Source organism: Cervus elaphus, chromosome 15 (genome assembly GCF_910594005.1).
Source record: "Cervus elaphus chromosome 15, mCerEla1.1, whole genome shotgun sequence".
Classification (NCBI taxonomy): Eukaryota; Metazoa; Chordata; class Mammalia; order Artiodactyla; family Cervidae; genus Cervus; species Cervus elaphus.
The window spans coordinates 1,453,926-1,474,285 of record NC_057829.1 but is presented as its reverse complement, the minus strand read 5'-3'; the positions used below and the strand labels follow the sequence as shown (position 1 = coordinate 1,474,285).

The 20,360-nt window shown below is 42.8% G+C and overlaps 1 protein-coding gene across 4 annotated transcripts in view; it reads left to right on the top strand.

Moving 5' to 3' along the window:
- BMS1 (BMS1 ribosome biogenesis factor) overlaps positions 1-2,194 on the top strand; it is a 28,305-nt gene extending 26,111 nt beyond the window's left edge. For all 4 annotated transcript variants that reach the window (XM_043926250.1, XM_043926252.1, XM_043926251.1 and 1 more), the window contains exons 22-23: positions 978-1,139; positions 1,679-2,194. In XM_043926250.1, the coding sequence (XP_043782185.1) occupies positions 978-1,139; positions 1,679-1,909 (393 nt within the window). In that variant the 3' untranslated portion in view covers positions 1,910-2,194. The remainder of the gene's footprint in view (positions 1-977; positions 1,140-1,678) is intronic.
- Positions 2,195-20,360: the final 18,166 nt, after the last annotated feature.

Here is a 20,360-nt window from a genome sequence, read left to right as displayed (position 1 = left end):
AATTCAAGGTATTGGTTTATCATTCTGCTAGAAACAGTTTTCCAGGCATTAGTTTTTCTGTAAAATAGTTAATAAAGTTTGAGTCATGTTGCCATGAATTGCTTTCAAAATATACTTGAGGACATAGTACTTGTTGTCCAGTTTGTGGAGCGTACTCATTTTTGAGAAGGATATTTCTCTGAATTCTTTCATTCTAAAATATTTTTGTTTTTAAACAGAATATTGAATATTATTGTGGGTGGTGTCTTTAACAATAAATTTAAAGATATTGCAGAAATATTCTCTATGTAGTGAACTTTAGTAAAGGTTTAGGGCAAAACTGTCATCTTACTAACTACTTCTGAGGCAGTTAAGGATTTTGTTCATCTCAATTTAAGTATATAATTCGGTTAGCTTGAGAATTGAATGTAGAGAGAGTTTTGCTTTCATTTGTCATTTAAATCTCACTTTTCTCAATCAGCCTTTTATTAGAAACAGAATAAACTTCTTAATGAGAATCAGGGGTGGGGGCACTTTGGCTCTTCATTGGAGGAAGAACTATATCCTTAAATCCAGAGAGGCTGATAGTCAAGATGAAAAGCTAGATTATTCTTGTCAGGCTAGAAAAAGCCATTTCAGTCCCAAAGATAAGGCCTGAATTTGCCATTAACTGAAAGGTTGAATCTTTTCATCCAATCTGTTAAGATCTCATTGCCCATACTGTAGAAATTTGCACAGTTGATTTCTTAGAAGAATTGTAAATATGTATTCTATATTTATTCTATATATTCCTTTGTTTTGCCTGTAGCTGTGCATGCTCATTGAAGCATTTGAAGTATTTGATGGATGATTGAGTCCTCATTTCTCATGGTCAGCAAACTGTGGTATTACTGATTTGTAGAAAAATCAGTCCATTGAGAAGATTTCATGCAAATTTTAAGTGCGCATAGATCATAATTTAAATATGTCATAGTCTTTGTTTTCTTTTTCTTTTTCAGCCAATTGTGAGGCAAAAGAAACATTTTAATTCACTGCACATTCCAAAAGCCTTGCAGAAGGCCCTGCCATTTAAGAGCAAGCCCAAGACCCAGGCAAAGGCAGGCAAGACTCCGAAGGACAGAGTGAGACCAGCCGTCATACGGGAGCCTCAGGAAAGGAAGGTATACTATCAGTGGATGGCTTCTGGTACATTGCATTTAGATGTGAAAATCATGCTCTCAGTAACACACTTGGCGTTCTTACTGCATTCTCACTTTTCATGAGGAAAGGATAAGGGTCAGACTTATTCAGGGCACTAGATCTGGAAGTTAGAAGAAAAGCCAGAATCCATTTCCCTTCTTTTGTTTAGTCATGCTCTGCCTTATGCATTTTAATGGGAAATAAGAAGCACACAGCTGGCACATCACTCTATCTATGGATACAGGGTATCCATAGAGTGATTAACAAAGGTGGTTTTGTGGTCAGGGCCATTATTTAAGTATTTTGCTAAGTCAGTATGCTCCTACTTATATTTCCATGTAAATTATAATTCCCTAGTTCAGGATCAGTTTTTACTAGATTAATATTCATTTGGATAATGAATTGATTCTCATTTTGATACAGTCAGCTGCAATGTTTAGGATTCCTTAAACTTAGAACAAAGGCATGCTGTAGCTGTAAGGATATTCTGATGCTCAGGAATATTCTGATTCCCTGTCAGATCCTTGCACTGCTGGATGCTCTGAGTACAGTGCACAGTGAGAAGATGAAGAAAGCCAAGGAGCAGCGGCATCTCCACAACAAAGAACACTTCAAAATGAAGCAGAAGGAGGAAGAAGAGAAACTGAAGCGACAGAAGGACCTCAGGAAGAAGCTCTACCGAATTCAGGGTCAGAAAGAAAGAAGAAATCAGAAGTCCAGCTTGAAGGGGCCTGAGGAGCAGTTGAAGTGAGCTGCAGACAGATAGACTGTCATTTGAACCCACAGTGATGAATGTTTTCACATTGTAAATGACAAGTCAGGGGACTGGACAAGCCTCTTTGTTTGGTGCATTACACAGACTGTGCCTTTGAGAGGAGAAATGAGACTGCTCATAGGACACCTGTTCATTCTCAACATCTAGGTTATGGCAAAATAAAGCTACATAATTTATGGTTTTCTAGATCCCCTCACATTCCTCTTAACCTGTCTCAGTTTAATTTTGTGCTACGAAAGTATTAAAATATTTTCTTGTTAATTTTGGCTTAGTTTTCATTAAGGATGAATGCTTGATAGTTGCTTTTTCAGCCGCATTCATGATGCGTTTTCCAGGAGGGGAAAAATGTTAACTTGAATCCTCAGCGTTAAGATAAAATTTTAGAGACAGATATGTAATTTTATGTCTTCACGTTTTGCAAGTTAGTGTTAGCTGTGCATGCTCAGTCACTTCAGTCATGTCCAACTCTTTGTCACCCTATGGACGGTAACCCACAAGGCTCATCTGTTTGTGGGAATCTCCAGGCAAGAATACTGGAGTGCATTGCCATACCCTCCTCCAGAGGATCTTCCTGACTTACAGATCAAACCCGCATCTCTTATGTCTCCTGCATCGGCAGGCAGGTTCTTTACCACTAGTGCCACCTGGGAAGACAATAATAGCAAGTTAACACTAAATACTCATTTAATGCTTTAGACCAGGGATGATGTATATCTGTGGAGATAGTTAGGTATACTGTCTGAAGTTCATATTGGTTAACCCTCTAGGTCTAAAATATGTAACTGAGAGACATCAACACCTACCTGGGAGTGAGCAGAAGCATCTAGGGATAGGAAAGGATCAAGATGAAATAGCCAGGTCTTATTAGTGCAGTGTTCCTGCCATTAGCTAAGTGCCTCCACATACGTCAAAAGAATATCATCAAGTCCACATGTTCAGGCCAGCGCCAAAGAAGCCCAAGTGATCTTGCTAAGGCAGCCACTTGTCTAAAAGCTGAACAGGTCCAGCTAAGCAAGGCTGTGCACAGAAGCCAGACATGTAACTCACATCAACAGCGAGGGCAGCCTGTCCTTCCCAGTGTCCTAGACTGCTACACGCAGACTTCACCATCACAGTGCTACATGCAGGGAGGGGCTCCCGGCTCTGCCACTGTTCATTATGTGACTCCGGAAGATGATGCTGTGAATGTGCTGCACTCAATATGCCAGCAAATTTGGAAAATTCACAGTGGCCACGACTGGAAAGGTCAGTTTTCATTCCAATTTCAAAGAAGGGCAATGCCAAAGAATGTTCAAACTACCACACAATTGCACTCATCCCACACACTAGTAAAGTAATGCTCAAAATCCTCTAAGCCAGGCTTCAATAGTACATGAACCGTGAACTTCCAGATGTTCAAGCTGAACTTAGAAAAGCCAGAGGAACCAGAGATCAAATTGCCAACATCCATTGGATCATCAAAAAAGCAGGAGAGTTCCAGAAAAACATCTATCTCTGCTTTACTGACTGTGCCAAAGCCTTTGACTGTGTGGACCACAGTAAACTGTGGAACATTCTTCATGAAATGGGGATCCAAACCCCCAGACCTGCTTCTTGAGAAATCTGTACGCAGGTCAGGAAACAACAGTTAGAACTGGACATGGAAAACAGACTGGTTCCAAATAGGAAAAGGAGTACGTCAAGGCTGTATGTTGTCACCCTGCTTATTTAACTTAGATGCAGAGTACATAATGAGAAACACTGGGCTGGATGAAGCACAAGCTGGAAGATTGGGAGAAATATCAGTAGCCTCAGATATGCAGATGACCACCCTATGGCAGAAAGTGAAGAACTAAAGAACCTCTTGATGAAAGTGAAAGAGGAGAGTGAAAAAGTTGGCTCAAAACTCAACATTCAGAAAACTAAGATCATGGCATCAGGTCCCATCACTTCATAGCAAATAGATGGGGAAACAGTGAGAGACTTTATTTTCTTGGTCTCCAAAATCACTGAAGATGGTGACTGCAGCCATGAAATTAAAAGATGCTTGATCCTTGGAAGAAAAGTTAGGACCAACCTAGACAGCATATTAAAAAGCAGATTCATTACTTTGTCCACAAAGGTCTGTCTAGTCAAGGCTATAGTTTTTCCAGTAGTCATGTATGGATGTGAGAGTTGGACCGTAAAGAAAGCTGAGTGCTGAAGAATTGATGCTTTTGAACTGTGGTGTTGGAGAAGACTCTTGAGAGTCCCCTGGACTTCGAGGAGATCACACCAGTCCATCCTAAAGGAAATCAGTCCTGAATATTCATTGGAAGCACTGATGCTGAAGCTGAAACTGCAATACTTTGGCCACCTGATGCAAAGGACTGACTCATTTGAAAGGACCCTGATGTTAGGAAAGATTGAAGGTGGGAGGAAAAGGGGACGACAGATGATGAGATAATTGGATGGCATCACCGACTCAATGGACCTGAGTTTGAGTAAACTCTAGGAGTTGGTGATGGACAGGGAGGCCTGGCATGCTGCAGTCCATGGGGTCGCAAAGAGTCAGACACAGCTGAGCGACTGAACTGAACTGGGCAAATTCCCAAGTATCTCTGAGTTTCAAGTTTCTTACCTGTAATATGGCGGTGATAAACTAATCTTGCAGTTTGTGAGGCTTTAATGAGACCTAATGCAAAATGACTGGCACAGAACAGATTTTTAAATTTTTTGTTTCTCCTGGTCCCATTTTAAAGAGTTGTATAGGGTCCAAGAGTTTTAACACTTACACAGATTTTAACACATATCTATATGTTCATGTAACCACCACCACTGTCAAGATACCAAAGAGTCCCATCTCCAGAGCACTTCCTCATGCTATGTAGCTCAAGCCTTACTCACTTCCAACCCCCGTTAACTGCTGATGAGTTTTTCATCACTACAACTTGTCATTTCAAGAATATGTAAGTAAAACAACAGTATGTAATCTTTTGAAATTGGCATTATGTCTTTGAGACTCATCTTGATTGTCCTGTGTATCAACGGTGCATTCTTTTTGTTTACTAAATAGTTACCAGCCAAACAGACAGACCACAGTTGATTATCCATTCTCCAGTGAAAGGTACTGTGGTTGTTTCCAGTTTGGGGCAATTATGAATATAGCTGCTATAAATATCTGTGTAGAGGTTTTTGTGTGAACATGTTTTCATTACTGCAGGGAAAAAAAATAACCCAGAAGAAGCACTTCTGGGTCATACGGTTTAAAAGAACTGTCAAACTGTTTTCTGGAGGGGCTATACCATTTTGCATTCCCACCAGCTAATGGATATGTAGTGGTATCTCGCTGTGGTTTTAATTTGCATTTCCCTAATGACCAATAATGTGGAGCATCTTTTCAAATGCTTACTTGCCTTTCGTGTACTGTGTCTGTCCTCTCTGGTGAAGTTTATATTCAAATCTTTTGCCTACTATTTATTTGGATCATTATTGTTGATTTTGAGAGTTCTTTGTATATTTTGGAAGAAGTCCTTTGTCACATATGTGATTTGCTAATACTTTCTCCTGGTCTACTGCTGTTTTCTCATTTTCTTAAGAATATCTTTAACAAAATTTAAAATATTTATCCAGCCTAATTTATTTTCTCTTTTATGGATTGTGCATTTGGTGTCCTCACTAAGAATTCTTTTCCTAGCCCCAGGTCAAGAAGATATTCTTGTATGTTTTCTTCTAAAAGCTTTATAGCCTTATGATTTTCATTTTGAGTTAATTTTTATATTAAGATGTGAGATTTAGATTGGAGTCCTATTTTTTTAAGTTAAATTGTTCTGATACCATTTGTTGAAAGGCTATCCTTTCTCCATTGAAATACCTTTGCATCTTTGTCAAAAATCAGTTGGGCATATTTGTGAGGGTATATTCTGGGCTCTATTCTCTTTCTTTGATTGATGTGTCTCACTTTGCCACAGTATCTTGATTATTGTAGCTTTACATTAGGTCTGTAAATTGAGACGTGTGATTCCTCTAAATAGCTGTTTTTTCAAAATTGTTGCTGCTGTTCTAGGGCCTTTCCCTTTATAAATTTTGATAAGCTTGCCTACATTTACCAAAGAATCCTGCTGTGATTTTGATGGCTTTTGATCTATAGATCAACTTGGAAAGAATTGACATCAATATAGATTCCTCCAGTCCATGGCATATCTCTGTTTATTTAGGACTTTTTTTGGCTTCAAATTGTTTACTGCTAGGTTTTAGAAAAATCATTGGTTTTTGTGTGTTGAACTTACATTCTGTGACTGTAATATGACCATTTAGTCTAGATCCTTTTGTGGGAAGGGGAGCAGATTTCTTGGGATTTTATACTTAGACTATCATGTCTGCAAGTAGACAGGGCTTTTATTCCTTCCTTTGTAACTGTAAAACTGATGTGTTGCAGTGGCTAGCACTTTCAGGATAATGTGAAATTGAAGTATTGAATGTGGACATTCTTGCTTTGGTTCCTTGTAGATGCTGTGAGGAAATTCCTTTCTATGCCTGGTTAGCTGGGAATCTTTATCATGAATAAATGTTATAAGAGATATGGTTCTGTAGAGTTCTTATGTCTATTTGATTATGGTATCAGGGTAATGCTGGCCTTATAAGATGATTTGGAAAATGTTCCCTCTCCTTTTATATTCTTGAATTGAGGGTAGGATTGTTGTTATTTCTTCTTTAAGTGTTTGGTAGAATTTGTCAGTGAGGGAATTCCTTAGAGTTAAACTCCATGCTACCAAGGCAGGGGAAATGGGTTCGATACCTGGTTGAGGAACTAAGATCCTGCAAGCCATGAACTGCGACCAGAAAGATTTTTTTTTAATGTTTATTTAACAATGAATTTAATATATTTAATACTTATAGGACTACTCAGATTATTTCATCCTCAGTGAATTTTCATAGGTTATGAAATGGAATTGATTTATTTCACCTAGATTGTCAAATTTATGGGTATAGAGTTATTTGTGTGTCCCTTGTGCGTGTGTATGCTCATTCAGTTGTGTCTGACTCTTTGTGACCCAAAGGACTGTAGCCCACCAGACTCCTCTGTCCATGGAATTCTCCAGGCAAGAATACTGGAGTTGGTTGCCATTTCCTTCTCCAGGGGATCTTCCCTATCCAAGGATCAAATCTGCATCTCTTGCATTGGCAGGTGGATTCTTTACCACAGCACCACCTGGGAAGCCCCCTGTATGAATCCCTTACTATCCTTTTACTATCTTTTGGGTCTGTAGTGACATCACCTCTTTCATTCCTAATACTGGTAATTTGTGTTTTTTCTACTTTTGTTCTTTGTCAGTATTCCTAGAAGTTTGTTCGTTTTTATTTCAAAGAATGAGCTTCTGGTTTCATTGATTTTTCTCTATTCTTTTGCTGTTTTCAATTTCATTGGTTTCTGCTCTTTATTATTTTCTTTTCTTACGCTTGCTTTGATTTTATTATGTTCTTTTTTCCTAATGTCTTAAGATTGAAGCTTAGATTAATGATTTGAGACCTTTCTTTTTTCCTAAAACAAGCATTTCATGTCATACATGTCCTTGTAAGCACTCTGTAGCTACAGGTCCCAACCAGCCTTCTATGGGTTGTGGTCACAGTATCAGTTCCATTTACATACAAAGCCCTTGCAGTGTTATTTGGGTCAGTCTCATATGTGCATTACCCATAGCCTATGTGGGCCTGGGACATTGATCTATTTCTTTGGCCTATTCTCAGAGTCAATGATATGCTGCTTAGAGTCATATCTATGTGTGCACAGCTCGGGAGGGAGCCCAGGAGCTCATTAACAACTTTTGGGGGTCACTGTCCTGAACTCTTCCCACTCCTTGATTTCCTGGTACTTTCCCTGTTTCCTTTTTAGCCCTCAATCTAAACACTGCAGCTTCCATAATACGTCTGTGCCCACATCCAGAGTCAAGCAAAGGACCAAGAGAGTAAGAAAACAATGGTTAAAACAACAGCAACAACAAAACTCCTTCCAACCTGGATCAAAAAAGGGCGTGCTTATGGGCTGCAGAGGGCTGGGCAGGAGAAAATGGAGTAGAGAAGAAGGGAGATTTCTTGCACTCTCTCTGGGTTTTAGGAGACTCTTTCCTGCTCCTCAGCCTTAAGGCTTTCCTGAGTGGTCTCTGTTTGCACCTACATCCACCTCCGAGGTTAGGCTGCCTCGCTCGGGTGAGGATAGCTGTGAGGTACCAGCAACGGAAAAATGGTAAAACTCCCCACCAGCTCAGTGTTACTTTGAATTATGGTCTTCTGTCCCAGTTCTCCTGCTGTTATTTTATTTGACTTTAAAAGTCCTCAAATAGCTCCTCTGTGCATTCTATTCAAGTTTTTACACTTGCATTTCAGTGGAAGACACAGAGAGTGAAATGTACTTAATGTTTCTCATGATCTGAAATCCCCTTTGTTTTTCCCTTTAAAACAAATTCCTATAAATAAGATTCTGAGGCCACTTTTTAAAAATTGCTTTTTATTTTGAAATAATTATAGATTCGCAGGAATTTGCCCAAAAATTTACAGGGAGTTTTCCTTGGGCCGTTTACCCAGCTTCCTCCAGTGCTAACATCTGGCAGAACTGTAGTACAATATCAAAATCAGGAAAATTGACCTTGGTACAAATCCACAAAGCTTATTCAGATCTCATGAGTCATTTATGTGCTAATTTATGTGTTTATTCTGTGTGATATGTGTGTAGCTTTAATGATGATAATCATACATAATAACTGTGACATCACTGGGAGGCTTCCTTGTGCTACCACTTTAAAGTCACATGCCCCTCACCCATCCTTAACCTCTAACAACTATTAGTCTGTTTTCTATCTCTATAGTTACGTTACTTCACAACTTTATGGAATCATATAGTATGTGTCCTTTTAAAATCAGCTTATTTCACTCAGCATAATTTCCTTGAGTTCCTGCAAGTTGTTGTGTCAATAGTCTCTTCCTTTAAAAAAAAAATTAATTATTTTTGGCTGTGCTGGGTCTTTACTGCTGCCAGGACTTTTCTCTAGCTGCAGCAAGTGGGGGCTACTCTCTAGTCGCAATGTGTGGGCTTCTCATTGCAGTCGCTTCTCGTTGCAGAGCATGGGTTCTAGGCATGTGAGCTCAGTAGTTGCAGTGCTTGGGCTTAGTTGCTCCACGGCATGTGGAATCTCTCCAGACCAGGGATCAAATCCACGTCTCCTGCATTAGCAGGCAGATTCTTTACCACTGAGCCCCAGGGAAGCTCAGTCTCTTCCTTCTTAATGCTGCATGGTATTTCATAATATTTATTATGTTCTACAGTTTGTTCAGCATTCCACATTGAAGGACATGTGCATAGTTTCTGAAAAGTGAAAGTTCAAGTCAGTCAGTTGTGTCCAACTCTTTGTGACCCCATGGACTTTACAGGCCATGAAATTCTCCAGGCCAGAATACTGGAGTGAGTAGCCTATCCCTTCTCCAGGGGATCTTCCTGACGCAGGAATCAAATCCGGGTCTCCTGCATTGCAGGCAGATTCTTTACCAACTGCGCTATTAGGGAATCCCTAGTTTTTGACTATTACAAATAAAACTGCTATGAACATACATGTATAAGATTCTGTGTAAAAGTAAGTTTTCATTTCTCCAGTAAAATGCCCAACATGGCATTTTCTGGGCCAAATGATAAGTCCATTTTTAGTCTTCAAAGGAACTTCCAAACTATTTTCCAGAGTGGCAGTACCATTTTACAGTCCCACTAGCAATGTATGAACACTCTGTCTCTCTGCATTCTTGCAAGCATTTAGTGTTAGTGCTTTTTTAAAGCCATTCTAATGGGTGTGTAGTCATAAGTCATTGTGGTTCTAATTTGCACTTCCCTAATGACTAATGATGTTGCCCATCCTTTCATGTGTTTATTTGCCATCTATGTAGCCTCTTTGGTCAAATATCTGTTCAAATCTTTAGTACATTTTCAATTTTGTTTGTTTAATGTTGACTTCTGAGAGTTTTTTTTAAAATAAATTTGTAGACATCTTAAGTTCTTTGTTAGGTATCCAATTTGCAAGTATTTTATCCCATGTGTAATTTGTCTTTTCATCATCTGAACAGGATATTTTGCAGAGCAAAGAGAATTTTTAATTCTGATGAAGTGTGGTCCAATTTATCAATTTTTCCTGTCATGGATTGTACTTTTGGTGTCAAGGTTTCAGAACTCTTGGTCTAGTCTCTCCTCCCTCCAACCCCCACTTCTGCCTGTGCTTGATCGCAGACTTCTCAGCCTCCAGAACTGTAAGAAAGAAGCTTCTGTTGTTTAAGCCATCCAGTTTAATGACATTTATTTAGCCCAAATGGACTAAGACAATGGGAGAAAACCCAGGAGCTCAGTGCAGTGCCACCTCTCAAGTCTACTCCTTCCTGTCAGTCTGCCTTCCTCTTTCCACCTTACAAATCCTTTTATGGTTGAAGGGATTTCCAATGCATTTAGTCATATTTAGAGGGAAGGGGCAGGAACAGGTGGATCTATACCACCTTGTCATGGAATGCCCAGTCTTTCAGGTGTTTGGAATGTGTTCCACTCAATGTCTGTCCCTTGGGATGGCTGTAACAGTTCATAACCCCACCAGCAATGTTTGCATGCATCCATTTTCTTCATCCATGCAAAAACATCTGATGTTGAGATCTTGTTTTTAAATTTTGCTTCTTGTGATTAACTAATATGGGCTGCTAACTCTATGAACTCAAACCTTGAAGAAGACACAAATGAAATAACTGATAGAGCCCAGAACAAAGGTGAAAACGCAAGAGAAATCCAGGGGAGGCAGAGCCAAGTGGGGTAAGGGAGGGGATGGGAGACATTCCAGTTTGGAAGCTGCTGCTCAGCTGCCTAGGGCCAGGCCAGAGCAGCATCTCTCCTACTTGTACCACCCTGGGGGGTCCCTGCCTGCCCAGCATTGCTCTTGTGAGGAGCAGATTCTGTGCCAGACACAGGCAAGACCAGAGCAGCCTGGAACCTACCTGGAGTGAGTGCCACACAACCTGGGCAGATCAGCTGGCTGCCCCATGGCACCTCCCCATCCCAGGGGACAGTCAATTACAACGCAGGTTGACAGCCCCAGGACAAAGACAACAACCAGGCTAGAAGACAGGGAGGTTCCCTGAAACCAGAGTGGCTTTGCAGGGATGAACAAAAAAGAGGATGCTAAGCCAGCCCATCTCAGCCTGTGCTCTGCCCTGAAGAGCATCCTGCCCACCTTCCCTAACCGACCCGGAAGGTGCTGCCTGGGGCTAAGGCTGCCGGCTCCTCCTCCCAAGTGTACTCAACCGGCTAAGTTGGCTGACCTTCATCAGGAAAAGTGAGTGGCTTGGACTTCCATGGTGGCCCAGTGGCTAAGATGTCACTGCAAGAGCAGTGGTTAAGGGAGCATGGGTTCAGTCCCTGTCAGGAAACTAAGATCCTACATGTCTTGTGGTGTGGCCAAAAAACAAACAAAAAACCCAACCAAACAAGTGAGATAAAGCAAAACAAACAGAAATAAAAGAGAAAAAAAAAATGGCTGTAGGGGAAAATGAGACATGTGAGAAGAGTAAACACCGAGAGGAAAAGATCACGAACAACACCAGAGAGAGCAGATAGACAAGACAGGAAAAGCATTTACACATGAATAATAAATACCCTCAGTAGGGTACTGGAAATACGAGGCTAGATGAGGCAGTTATGAAGAAGAACCAGTTGGGGATAAAGGGTGTAAACAGTGAAGAAATGATGAACTCAGTGGGAAGGTTAAAGGGCAGAAGAACGAATGAATGAGCGGGGAGGAGCCAATGAGATGGAGAGTTAAGGGAGGATGGAGGTGAGAAGGCAAAGTGTTCCTGTTTCTCTGTTAATAGTATGAGTGCCAGAGGGAGAGGAAGAGACCAACAGATAAGAGGAAATGTTTGAAAAGTAACTGAATTTTCCCATTTCCGATTCCTGCCAGTGACACATGTGCTCAATGCTTTTAATTTTTGCCAGTCTGGTGGGTACAAGAAATATTTCATTGTCATTTAAATTTGTATTTTTATTAGATATCTAGAGGGCTTTAGCATCTCTTCAGGTGTTTATCAGCCATTCTCATATCTTCTGTAATTAGTGCATATTCTTTGCTTGTTTTTCCGTTGGTCTGTATTGACTTTGTAAAAGCTTCTTAGGTATTCTGGATATAAACCAGGTGGCTGTTTATAAATCTTATAAATATTTTTTCCAGTGTAACACATGTCTTTTGATAAGTCCGTGATGCCTTTCCTTGTATAGAGGTTTTAAATGTTGATATGATCAAATCTGGTGCTTTACTTTTTGGCTTTGAGGTTTTGTGTCCTGTCTGGGTGAGTCATTCTTACCTCTTTGATTACAAAAATGACCCTCTATTTTAAATATCCTCTTATTAAAAAAAATCTTTCTGTATGTTTTCTAAATTTTTATCCTTTAGCTTAAAATATTAATAATTATTAAGTATTTTTCTTTTCAATTTCATATTTATCAAGTGATTATTGGTTTTATTTATTTTGACTAATTTATTTACACTTAGTTTAATTTAATTATTTTGAAATAATATATGAACATAGATTGTAAACATTCCAACAATATAGGAATAGTATAAAAAGAATGGTTTTCTCTTTAACTTCCTTCCAAACTCTGCCTCACAGTTAACCATGTACTCTGTCTGATGTGTATCTTCCTGATCTCTAATTTTAGACACTTATATTCATGTATATTTATTTTCTTCCATTGAAGCTCTCTCTTATCACTACTGTATGTGTCTGGAGGATCTTTCTATATCATTGCAGCCTCTGTGTGTGTGTGTGTGTGTGTGCGTGCGTGTATGTGTGTGAGATTGATCCTTGTTCAGTCTGTTAATCCTGTAGAGAGAACTGGGAGCTTCCCATTCTCTCCTGTGTTCTGGTAACATCCATAACAGCAATCCCTTGTCTCTGGAGGTTGAGGGAGCCCTCCTTCACTACCTTTTCATTTATGTTTATTATTCTTTTTGGGCTTCCCAGGTGGCCCTACTGGTAATGAACCCACCTGCCAATGCAGGAATCTAAGAGACACCGGTTTGATCCCTGGGTCTGGAAGATCCCTTGGAGAAGGAAATGGCAACCCACTCCAGTGTTCTTCCCTGGAGAATCGCATGGACAGAGGAGCCTGGTGGGCTATAGTTCATAGGGTCTCATAGAATCGAACATGATTGAGGCAACTAGCATGCACGCTAGTTTCTGCCTCTTGTTAGGCCTATTTTGGTGATTTATATATTTCAGGAAAATCTTCCATTTGAAAACAATCAGAGTGAAGCTGTGCCTACAGTCTTCTTGTGGTTTAAAACATCTCCTTCATATCTGCAGTTGTGTCCCTTTTTTTAACCTCATGTTTTCAGCTTCATATTTTTTCCCCTTTTTCTTTTGATTTTCCAGAGGTCTGCTTATTTTAATGGTCTTTACAAAGAACTGGCTTTTGGTTTTACTTATCAAATCTACTTCTATTGTTGTTTTAAAATTAAATTAGTTTATTTCTTATTTCATCCTTTTTTTTTTTTTTTTTAAAGCTTGGCTATATCTTTCCTATATTTAAGAATACATATCGATACTCAGGGCTTACCCAGTGGCTCAGCAGTAAAGAATCTGCCTGCAATGCAGAAGTTGGAGGAGATGCGGGTTTGATCCCTGGATAGGGAATATCACCTGGAGGAGGGCATGGCAGCCCACTCCAGTATTCTTGTCTGGAGAATCCCATGGACAGAGGAGTCTGGCAGGCTACAGTCCATAGAGTCACAAAGAGTCGGACACAACTGAAGTGACTAGGCAGGCAAGCATGTATACTCAAAGCTAAGAAATGTCCCCTTACTTGTACATATACTATAGGTTTTGATAGATCATGCTTTTATTGTACTGATCTTTCTCCACTTACAATGGGGTTACATCCTGATAAACCCATTGTAAGTAGAAAATATCATAAGTTGAAAATGCATTTAATACACATAATCTACCAAACATCGTAGCTTAGCCTAGCCTACCTTAAATATGCTCAGGATACTCAGATTAGCTATAGTTGGGCAAAACCATCTAACACAAAGCATATTTTATAAGAAAGTTGTTGATATGTAATTTACTGAAAACGAAAAACAGAACAGTTGTCTGGGTACAGAATGGTTCTAAGTTATCAATCGTTCATCCTTGTGATCGTGTGCCTGACTGGGAACCACAGTTCCACATCATGAGACAGTACTGTACCACATTTCCCTAGCCCAGGAAAAGATCAAAACTCAAAAACTGAAGTATGGTTCTACTGAATGCATATCACTTTCACCGTATTATGAAGTTGAGAAATCGTTAAAACATTTTTAGTCAGGGACCATCTGTAAAGAGTTTTTCATTTTAGCTCTTATTTGCTCTTCAACATAAGCTGCCTTTCTCTCCCCCCCGCCTTTTATTCTGTTTACTACAAATTAATTTGGGGATATGGATTTCTCTCTACTTCACAATTTTTTTGAACTTCATATTTTATATAAATACCTTATGGCTATTGAGATCCAACATTTTATAATTCCCGTTGTGGAAATTAATTTGGGTCCAAAATGCATTTCTAATGTTCTTATTGTCCCTAATTGTACTGCACCCTGGTGACAGAATGTGATCTGTGAGAGATGCTGAGGGCTCCTCGCTCATCGAGCACAGCATCAATGTTTCCAAATGCTCTACAGGAGCTTGACAAGAACATATGTTCTCTGTTGGGTTCAAATCTTTCTGTAAAAGCACATTAGAGATATTCCAATCTGTTCTCCTGTTTTGTAATAGCCTCATTTGTTTTGTTTGCTGAAATCTCTCAAGCTAGTGAGACTTTTAATGTATCCCAGGATGTTTCTCTGCTTAGGCTGAAGGGGTAGAGTATAGAGGGGCCAGATGCCTGTCGTCCAGGTTTGGCACCTTTTCATTTGCTCTCGTTGCATCTTGCCAGGTAAGCACTCCCCTGTCTCAGAGCGTACTGAGCACGGTGGCAAGGTGGGGTGCATTTCCCTTGGGTTGGGGGCAGTTCCACCTGTGCTGCTGCAGCTGAGACACTGCCCACTCCTCCGCCTCATGATAGATCTTGTTGGTCAGCTGGCTTCCACCTGGCCTGGGATCCTGGCACGCCCACAGTGTGGACATGGTCCCAGCAGGGATGGAGAGGAACTTAGGTTCCTTTGAGAGAACCAGGGTCTCCCCAGGCTGCTGCTGCTCTGACACCAGGATGTCTGGGAAGCCCCACACCTCCTCCCCAGTGGGCGGTCCTCTTCCTGTGGTGGCTTTCAGAGTGTTCCTCTTGCAGCCTGTCTCCCTTGTACTCTGTCTTACCCTGCTCTTTGACTCCTCACCCTCTGCTCTCCCAAACTGACTCGCATCTTCCGTGAGGTTTATGAAAACCAGCTCTCACATGGTGCTCTAGCAGGTGCTCAGAGTGCGTAGTTCCTTAAAGCAGGGGCTCAAGCAGATCTTTGCACGTCCATGTTCTCAGCAGCGTTATTCCCGATAACCAAAACTTAGAAGAAACCTAATTGTCCATCAGAGTATGAATGGATGAACAAAATGTGGTACATCCATGCAATGTAATATTATTCAGCCTTAAAAAAGGAAGAAAATTCTAACATATGCTACAAGATGGATGAACCTTGAAGGTATTATGCTTAGTAAAACAAGCCAGACACAAAAGGACAAACATTATGTGATTCCACTTATATGAGATATCCAGAAAAGACAAAACTGAAGAGATAAAAAGTAGGACAGTGGTTGCCAGGGGCTGGGGGAAGGGAGGACCGAGAGTTGTTTCATGGTTTGGGAGTTTCACTTTGGGAAGATGAAAAAGCTCTGGAGATGGTGGTGACGTTTGCACAACATTGTGAATGTACTTAATACCACTGAACTGGTGGTTAACACTTAAAATTGGTTAAAATATAAGTTTTATGTTATGCAGATTTTATCACAGTTCTTTTAAGGCCTGAATTTTGGAACCTGTCTGCCTGCCTTGGTTATTAAGTCGCTGGGTCTTAGGCAGGTTACATACCTCTTTGTTCCTCAGTCCTCATCTGTAAAATGGAAATCCTAGTATTTTAAGCATGATTCTGGGGGATAACACTGGCAGAGTTGTTTGATCGGCCCGCCTGGTGTTAGCAATCTTCCCTGGGTGCCTCCTTGGGGGTGGGGATTGCAAGAAGAAACTCATTTTATCATCTCGTTTATTCCCAGTCTTCTTCCAGGAGAGCTTAGCCAGGTTTCCCCTCCTACCTAGTCCTCAGCACCCCTCCTCATCCTGCCCTACTTGTTCCTTGACCTCTAATAACATCCATTCCTGCTCAGCTCTAGAGTGGCCGCCACCAGCCCCTGCCCACTGACGTCCGGGTTCTCGGTGAGCTCAGCGCAGGCGTCCATGTGACGTCTCCTAACACTTCATTGCATGTTTGAGACACCTGCTTCCGCCACTGAATGTTAACAGATCCTGGACAAGGTCCTCAGCTGTGACTGACTGAGGCCGTGGGGCCCTCCTTGGATCCTCTGCTACCACAGTCAGCTTGCCGGGCTTGGCGTTGGGAGCCCCACCTGGGAACTGACCATGATGTCACGTTCTTGGCTGCCCTAACATCCGGCCCTGCCGCCCGTCAGCAAATGCTGTGGGGCTGAACTGGACACAGTGTGTCCTCTTCTGAGGCCTCACTTTCCCCATCTATGATATGAACCAACAAGGCTATCGTAGCTCAGATACGGTGTGCCTTCCTGATGGTGAGCGGTGTCTAACCAGTGTAAGCTGAGCAGAGCCATCCAGGTGCGAAAGATTGTGCACACGTGTGCGTGTGTGTGCGTCACGTGTACGTGCGGGTAAGCGTGCACAGGTGTGTGTTCAGACAGAGGACGGCCCGAGTTCCCAGCAGAGCGGAAGACTTTCTTTCTCTTCAGACCCTGGAGGATAAGAAGAGGAAAAGGACTGTTTCCGACGTCTTGGGGTGAGTAAATTCGCCGCTTACTGGGCTTGGACTCGGCTCCCCCGCGCTCGTCCAGGGAACTACACGCAGAGGCCAGGAGGGGGCGCCGCAGACAAGCAAATGAAGAGCGACGGCCGGTGGGCCTCCGGCGGATGGCGAGGGGGCGGGCAGCGCGTGACTCAGATACTGGCCTACCGCTGATGGTGAGGGTAATAATGATGGCTGCTCAGGACACTTGGTGCTAAGTTAGCGCTTATGGTCCCAGGCACTGGGCTGACCACGTAATGTGCGTTGTCTCACTTTATTTCGCCAAAATTTGGAACTCTGTATTTTTGTAAATCTGACGTTATACACCCCCGCTCAGGGTTGAGCTAAAAGTATAGAGACCCGAGTTCTGCCACTCAGTCAGTGGTTGTGTGACTTGGGACACGTTTTTGAGCCTGAGGTTCTTCTACATAAATCTACAAAAAATAGATTTTTTTTTTTAGCCTGTGTGTGTACATGCACAGGTGTGTGCAAGTGTGTATATGAGTGTACACGCACACGTGTGTTTTCATGGATGTGTCTCTGTGAGCGTGTGCTTGCACATGTAAATTAAGGCTGTCAGAGCTGGACTTGGAGAAGTCAAGAGGTGAAGCCAGGAAGGCAGTTACACCGGGCATTTGGTGCCCAGGAGCGATGCCGTGGTCCAGATGCATCCCCGGTGTCCTGTTTTGGGGAGAGGCTCAGAACCTGCTTACAGGAAGAAAAGAGGAGCGCTGGTGACTGGATCAGGACAGTCCCGTACTTCAGGGGAGGTGAAGAGAGAGTGACTGAGAAGACGGAGAGAGTGGTTGGAGAAGGGAGTGGAGAGAGGGGGCGCTGAGAAATGCACATGCTGCCAGGAGGGCATCCTGGCCCCTGGGCTGGGGCTGTCCCTTGGGAAGGAGGCTGCAGCAGGGACTGTGCTCACAGCTTGGGGCCTCGAAGGAGGCCCACAGAGTGTGAACAAGTGGGCATAAGACGATGGTGCTACTTCAAGGCACCACTGAAGCAGGAGAGAGACGGGTTCATCTACAAGCATAGTTGAGACAGGTAGTTAATCCATTTTTTAAAAAACTCATAAACTCACTCCTTACACTATGGTTTAACAAAGATTCCAGATGGATTAAACCTTTAAATGTAAGAAAGAGGAAAATTTAAACAGAAGACTTGTGAGTGGGTGGTTAATTAGAAGATGATTCCAGGAAGCAGGAATGAGGGAGTGGAGAGGAGAAGGGATAGAGGAGAGGCTGACCTTGGGCCTCTGAGGTTGACAGCTTGGTGGCGGGGTGTGGGTGGGCTGAGGGGTGTGGGGGGTGTGGGGGATGGGACGCCTCCTGCCACTGCTCCCTCGGGAGTTTCTCCAAGGTCTGGATGCCTCTCACATAAGGCTCCCTGAGTCAGGAAAGACAGTGCTAGAGAAGACACAGTGTTTGACATCACAGGGTCCACCGAGACCTTCTAGAGCACAAGCAGCACCTGCTTCCACAGGTTTGGGGAAGAGAAAAGTTCGGACCGCCAAGACCATGGCCTAAGGACCTACTTGTACTTGCTTAGACCCTTCCATGCTTTTTTTCAGGTCTGCATATATTTCCATGGTTGTAGTTGTGGAATGGTGCACTACTAAGCAGTCTGGACTTGCACACTTAGCTTTATTTATTTTTATCACTTACTTATTTGGCCATGCAACTTTGGGGTTCTAGTTCCTCGATCAGTGATTGAACCTGGGCCCTTGGCAGTGAGAGCTCAGAGTCTTAGCTACTGGACCGCCAGGGAATTCCCAATCTGCTTAATGTGAGTACTTGGATCTCTGTCCTGATATTGCCATTGTTGAGACCTCCCCCGTGGCTAGACACTCAGGTTGCTGCCTTCATTCTGCTCTTCCCATTATAAAGGTTCTGCCCTGGGGCCTCTGTGCGACTGGCTGGCATGGACTTTCCAAGGTGGACCATACTGTGAACTGCATTGTTATTTCCATCCTCACCATCATTGTCAGCATTGATGGAGAACTTTCTATGCACAAAGCCCCATTTCAGGTGCTTTATAGGACTTTAGTCTCAGCCCTCATATGAAAAGCAGAGGCACAGTTGTCACCCGATTTACTGATGAGGTGCTGGAACTTGCAGAGGTTAAGTAACAAGACCAAAGGCACCACCATTTTCATCTGCTTTGTCCCCAGACCAGCCCTTCTCCCTCTGCCTACTCCCCTTCCCACAGTAACAGAGACACCACCAAGAGTCTCACTGGGTCCCTCCAGCTGGCTCAAGGGGTTTCATCAACCCCTCGGCCCCTGGGCTTCCCTGAGATATGGAGCTAACCAGAATCCTAACTCTGGGAAGGTGGACTGTAGTGTGTATCTTACTGTCAGAGCCTCCGCAGGGCCTAGCACAGGGTCCTGGAGAGAGATCTTATTCTATGAGCCTCACAGAACTCCAAGTGTCTGCATGTGTGCACACATGTACACCTGTATGCACACACACACACCCCCTATGCCCCCTTGTCGCAGAACCCTGAATTATACCCTCCCTTGCCCATCCCTGCCCGTCCTTTAAGGCCATACTCCAAACTCATCTCAGCCATATCTGGCCCTCTTTTCTTCCCTTCCTCTTAGAAATGATGCTCTCCTCTGCCACTGAACATTCACTGGATGCTTAGTGAATGTCACGGCCTCCCCTGTTAGGTGCAGCTACCAAGTGCAATCCATGTGCCGAGCCTGAGCTCCTCTGAGAGGCCTGTGATGGCCACCCCTGTGCTCGTCAGCAGGCCTGTGTCCTGGTTTCCAGGTGCTGTTCTTTCATCCCTGTATTTGTCTGTTTGTCCAGCAAATCAGCGTGGAGAAACTCTCATGTGTACTTTCTCATTGTGATCAGGATATCGGACTATAGCTGACCTGAGAACTATTATAAAAAGTATTCTTAGAGAAGAAACCAGGAGGCATCGTTAAAAGACATTGGCCTTGGGTGTATCCCTTGGGTGTGGTTGGCTTAGTAGGAGTTGTGTCTCCAGGGTACTGGACCTGCAAAATGAAGAAGCAGACTTTGAGATCATCTCCCTATCCCCACCCCAGCCACTAACTCCAGTGGGAATGGTCCTGTCTTTTCTTTCTAATAACAATCAACTTAACAGCCACTTCCCTGAGCCTCTCCCCAAAACAGGACACCAGGGATGCATCTGGACCACGGCATCTCTCCTGGGCACCAAATGCCCGGTGTAAATGCCCAGTGTAACTGCCTTCCTGGCTTCGCCTAACAGAGCTTCCCTGGTGGCTCTCAAGGCAGGGAATCCACCTGCAATGTGGGAGACCCCGGTTCAATCCCTGGCTCAGTAAGACGGGAATGGCAGTCCACTCCCGTATTCCTAACTGGAGATTTCCATGGACAGAGGAGCCTGGTGGGCTGAAGTCCATGAGGTTACAAAAAGTTGGACATGACTAAGCGACTAACACCTAACATCCACTATCATCTACT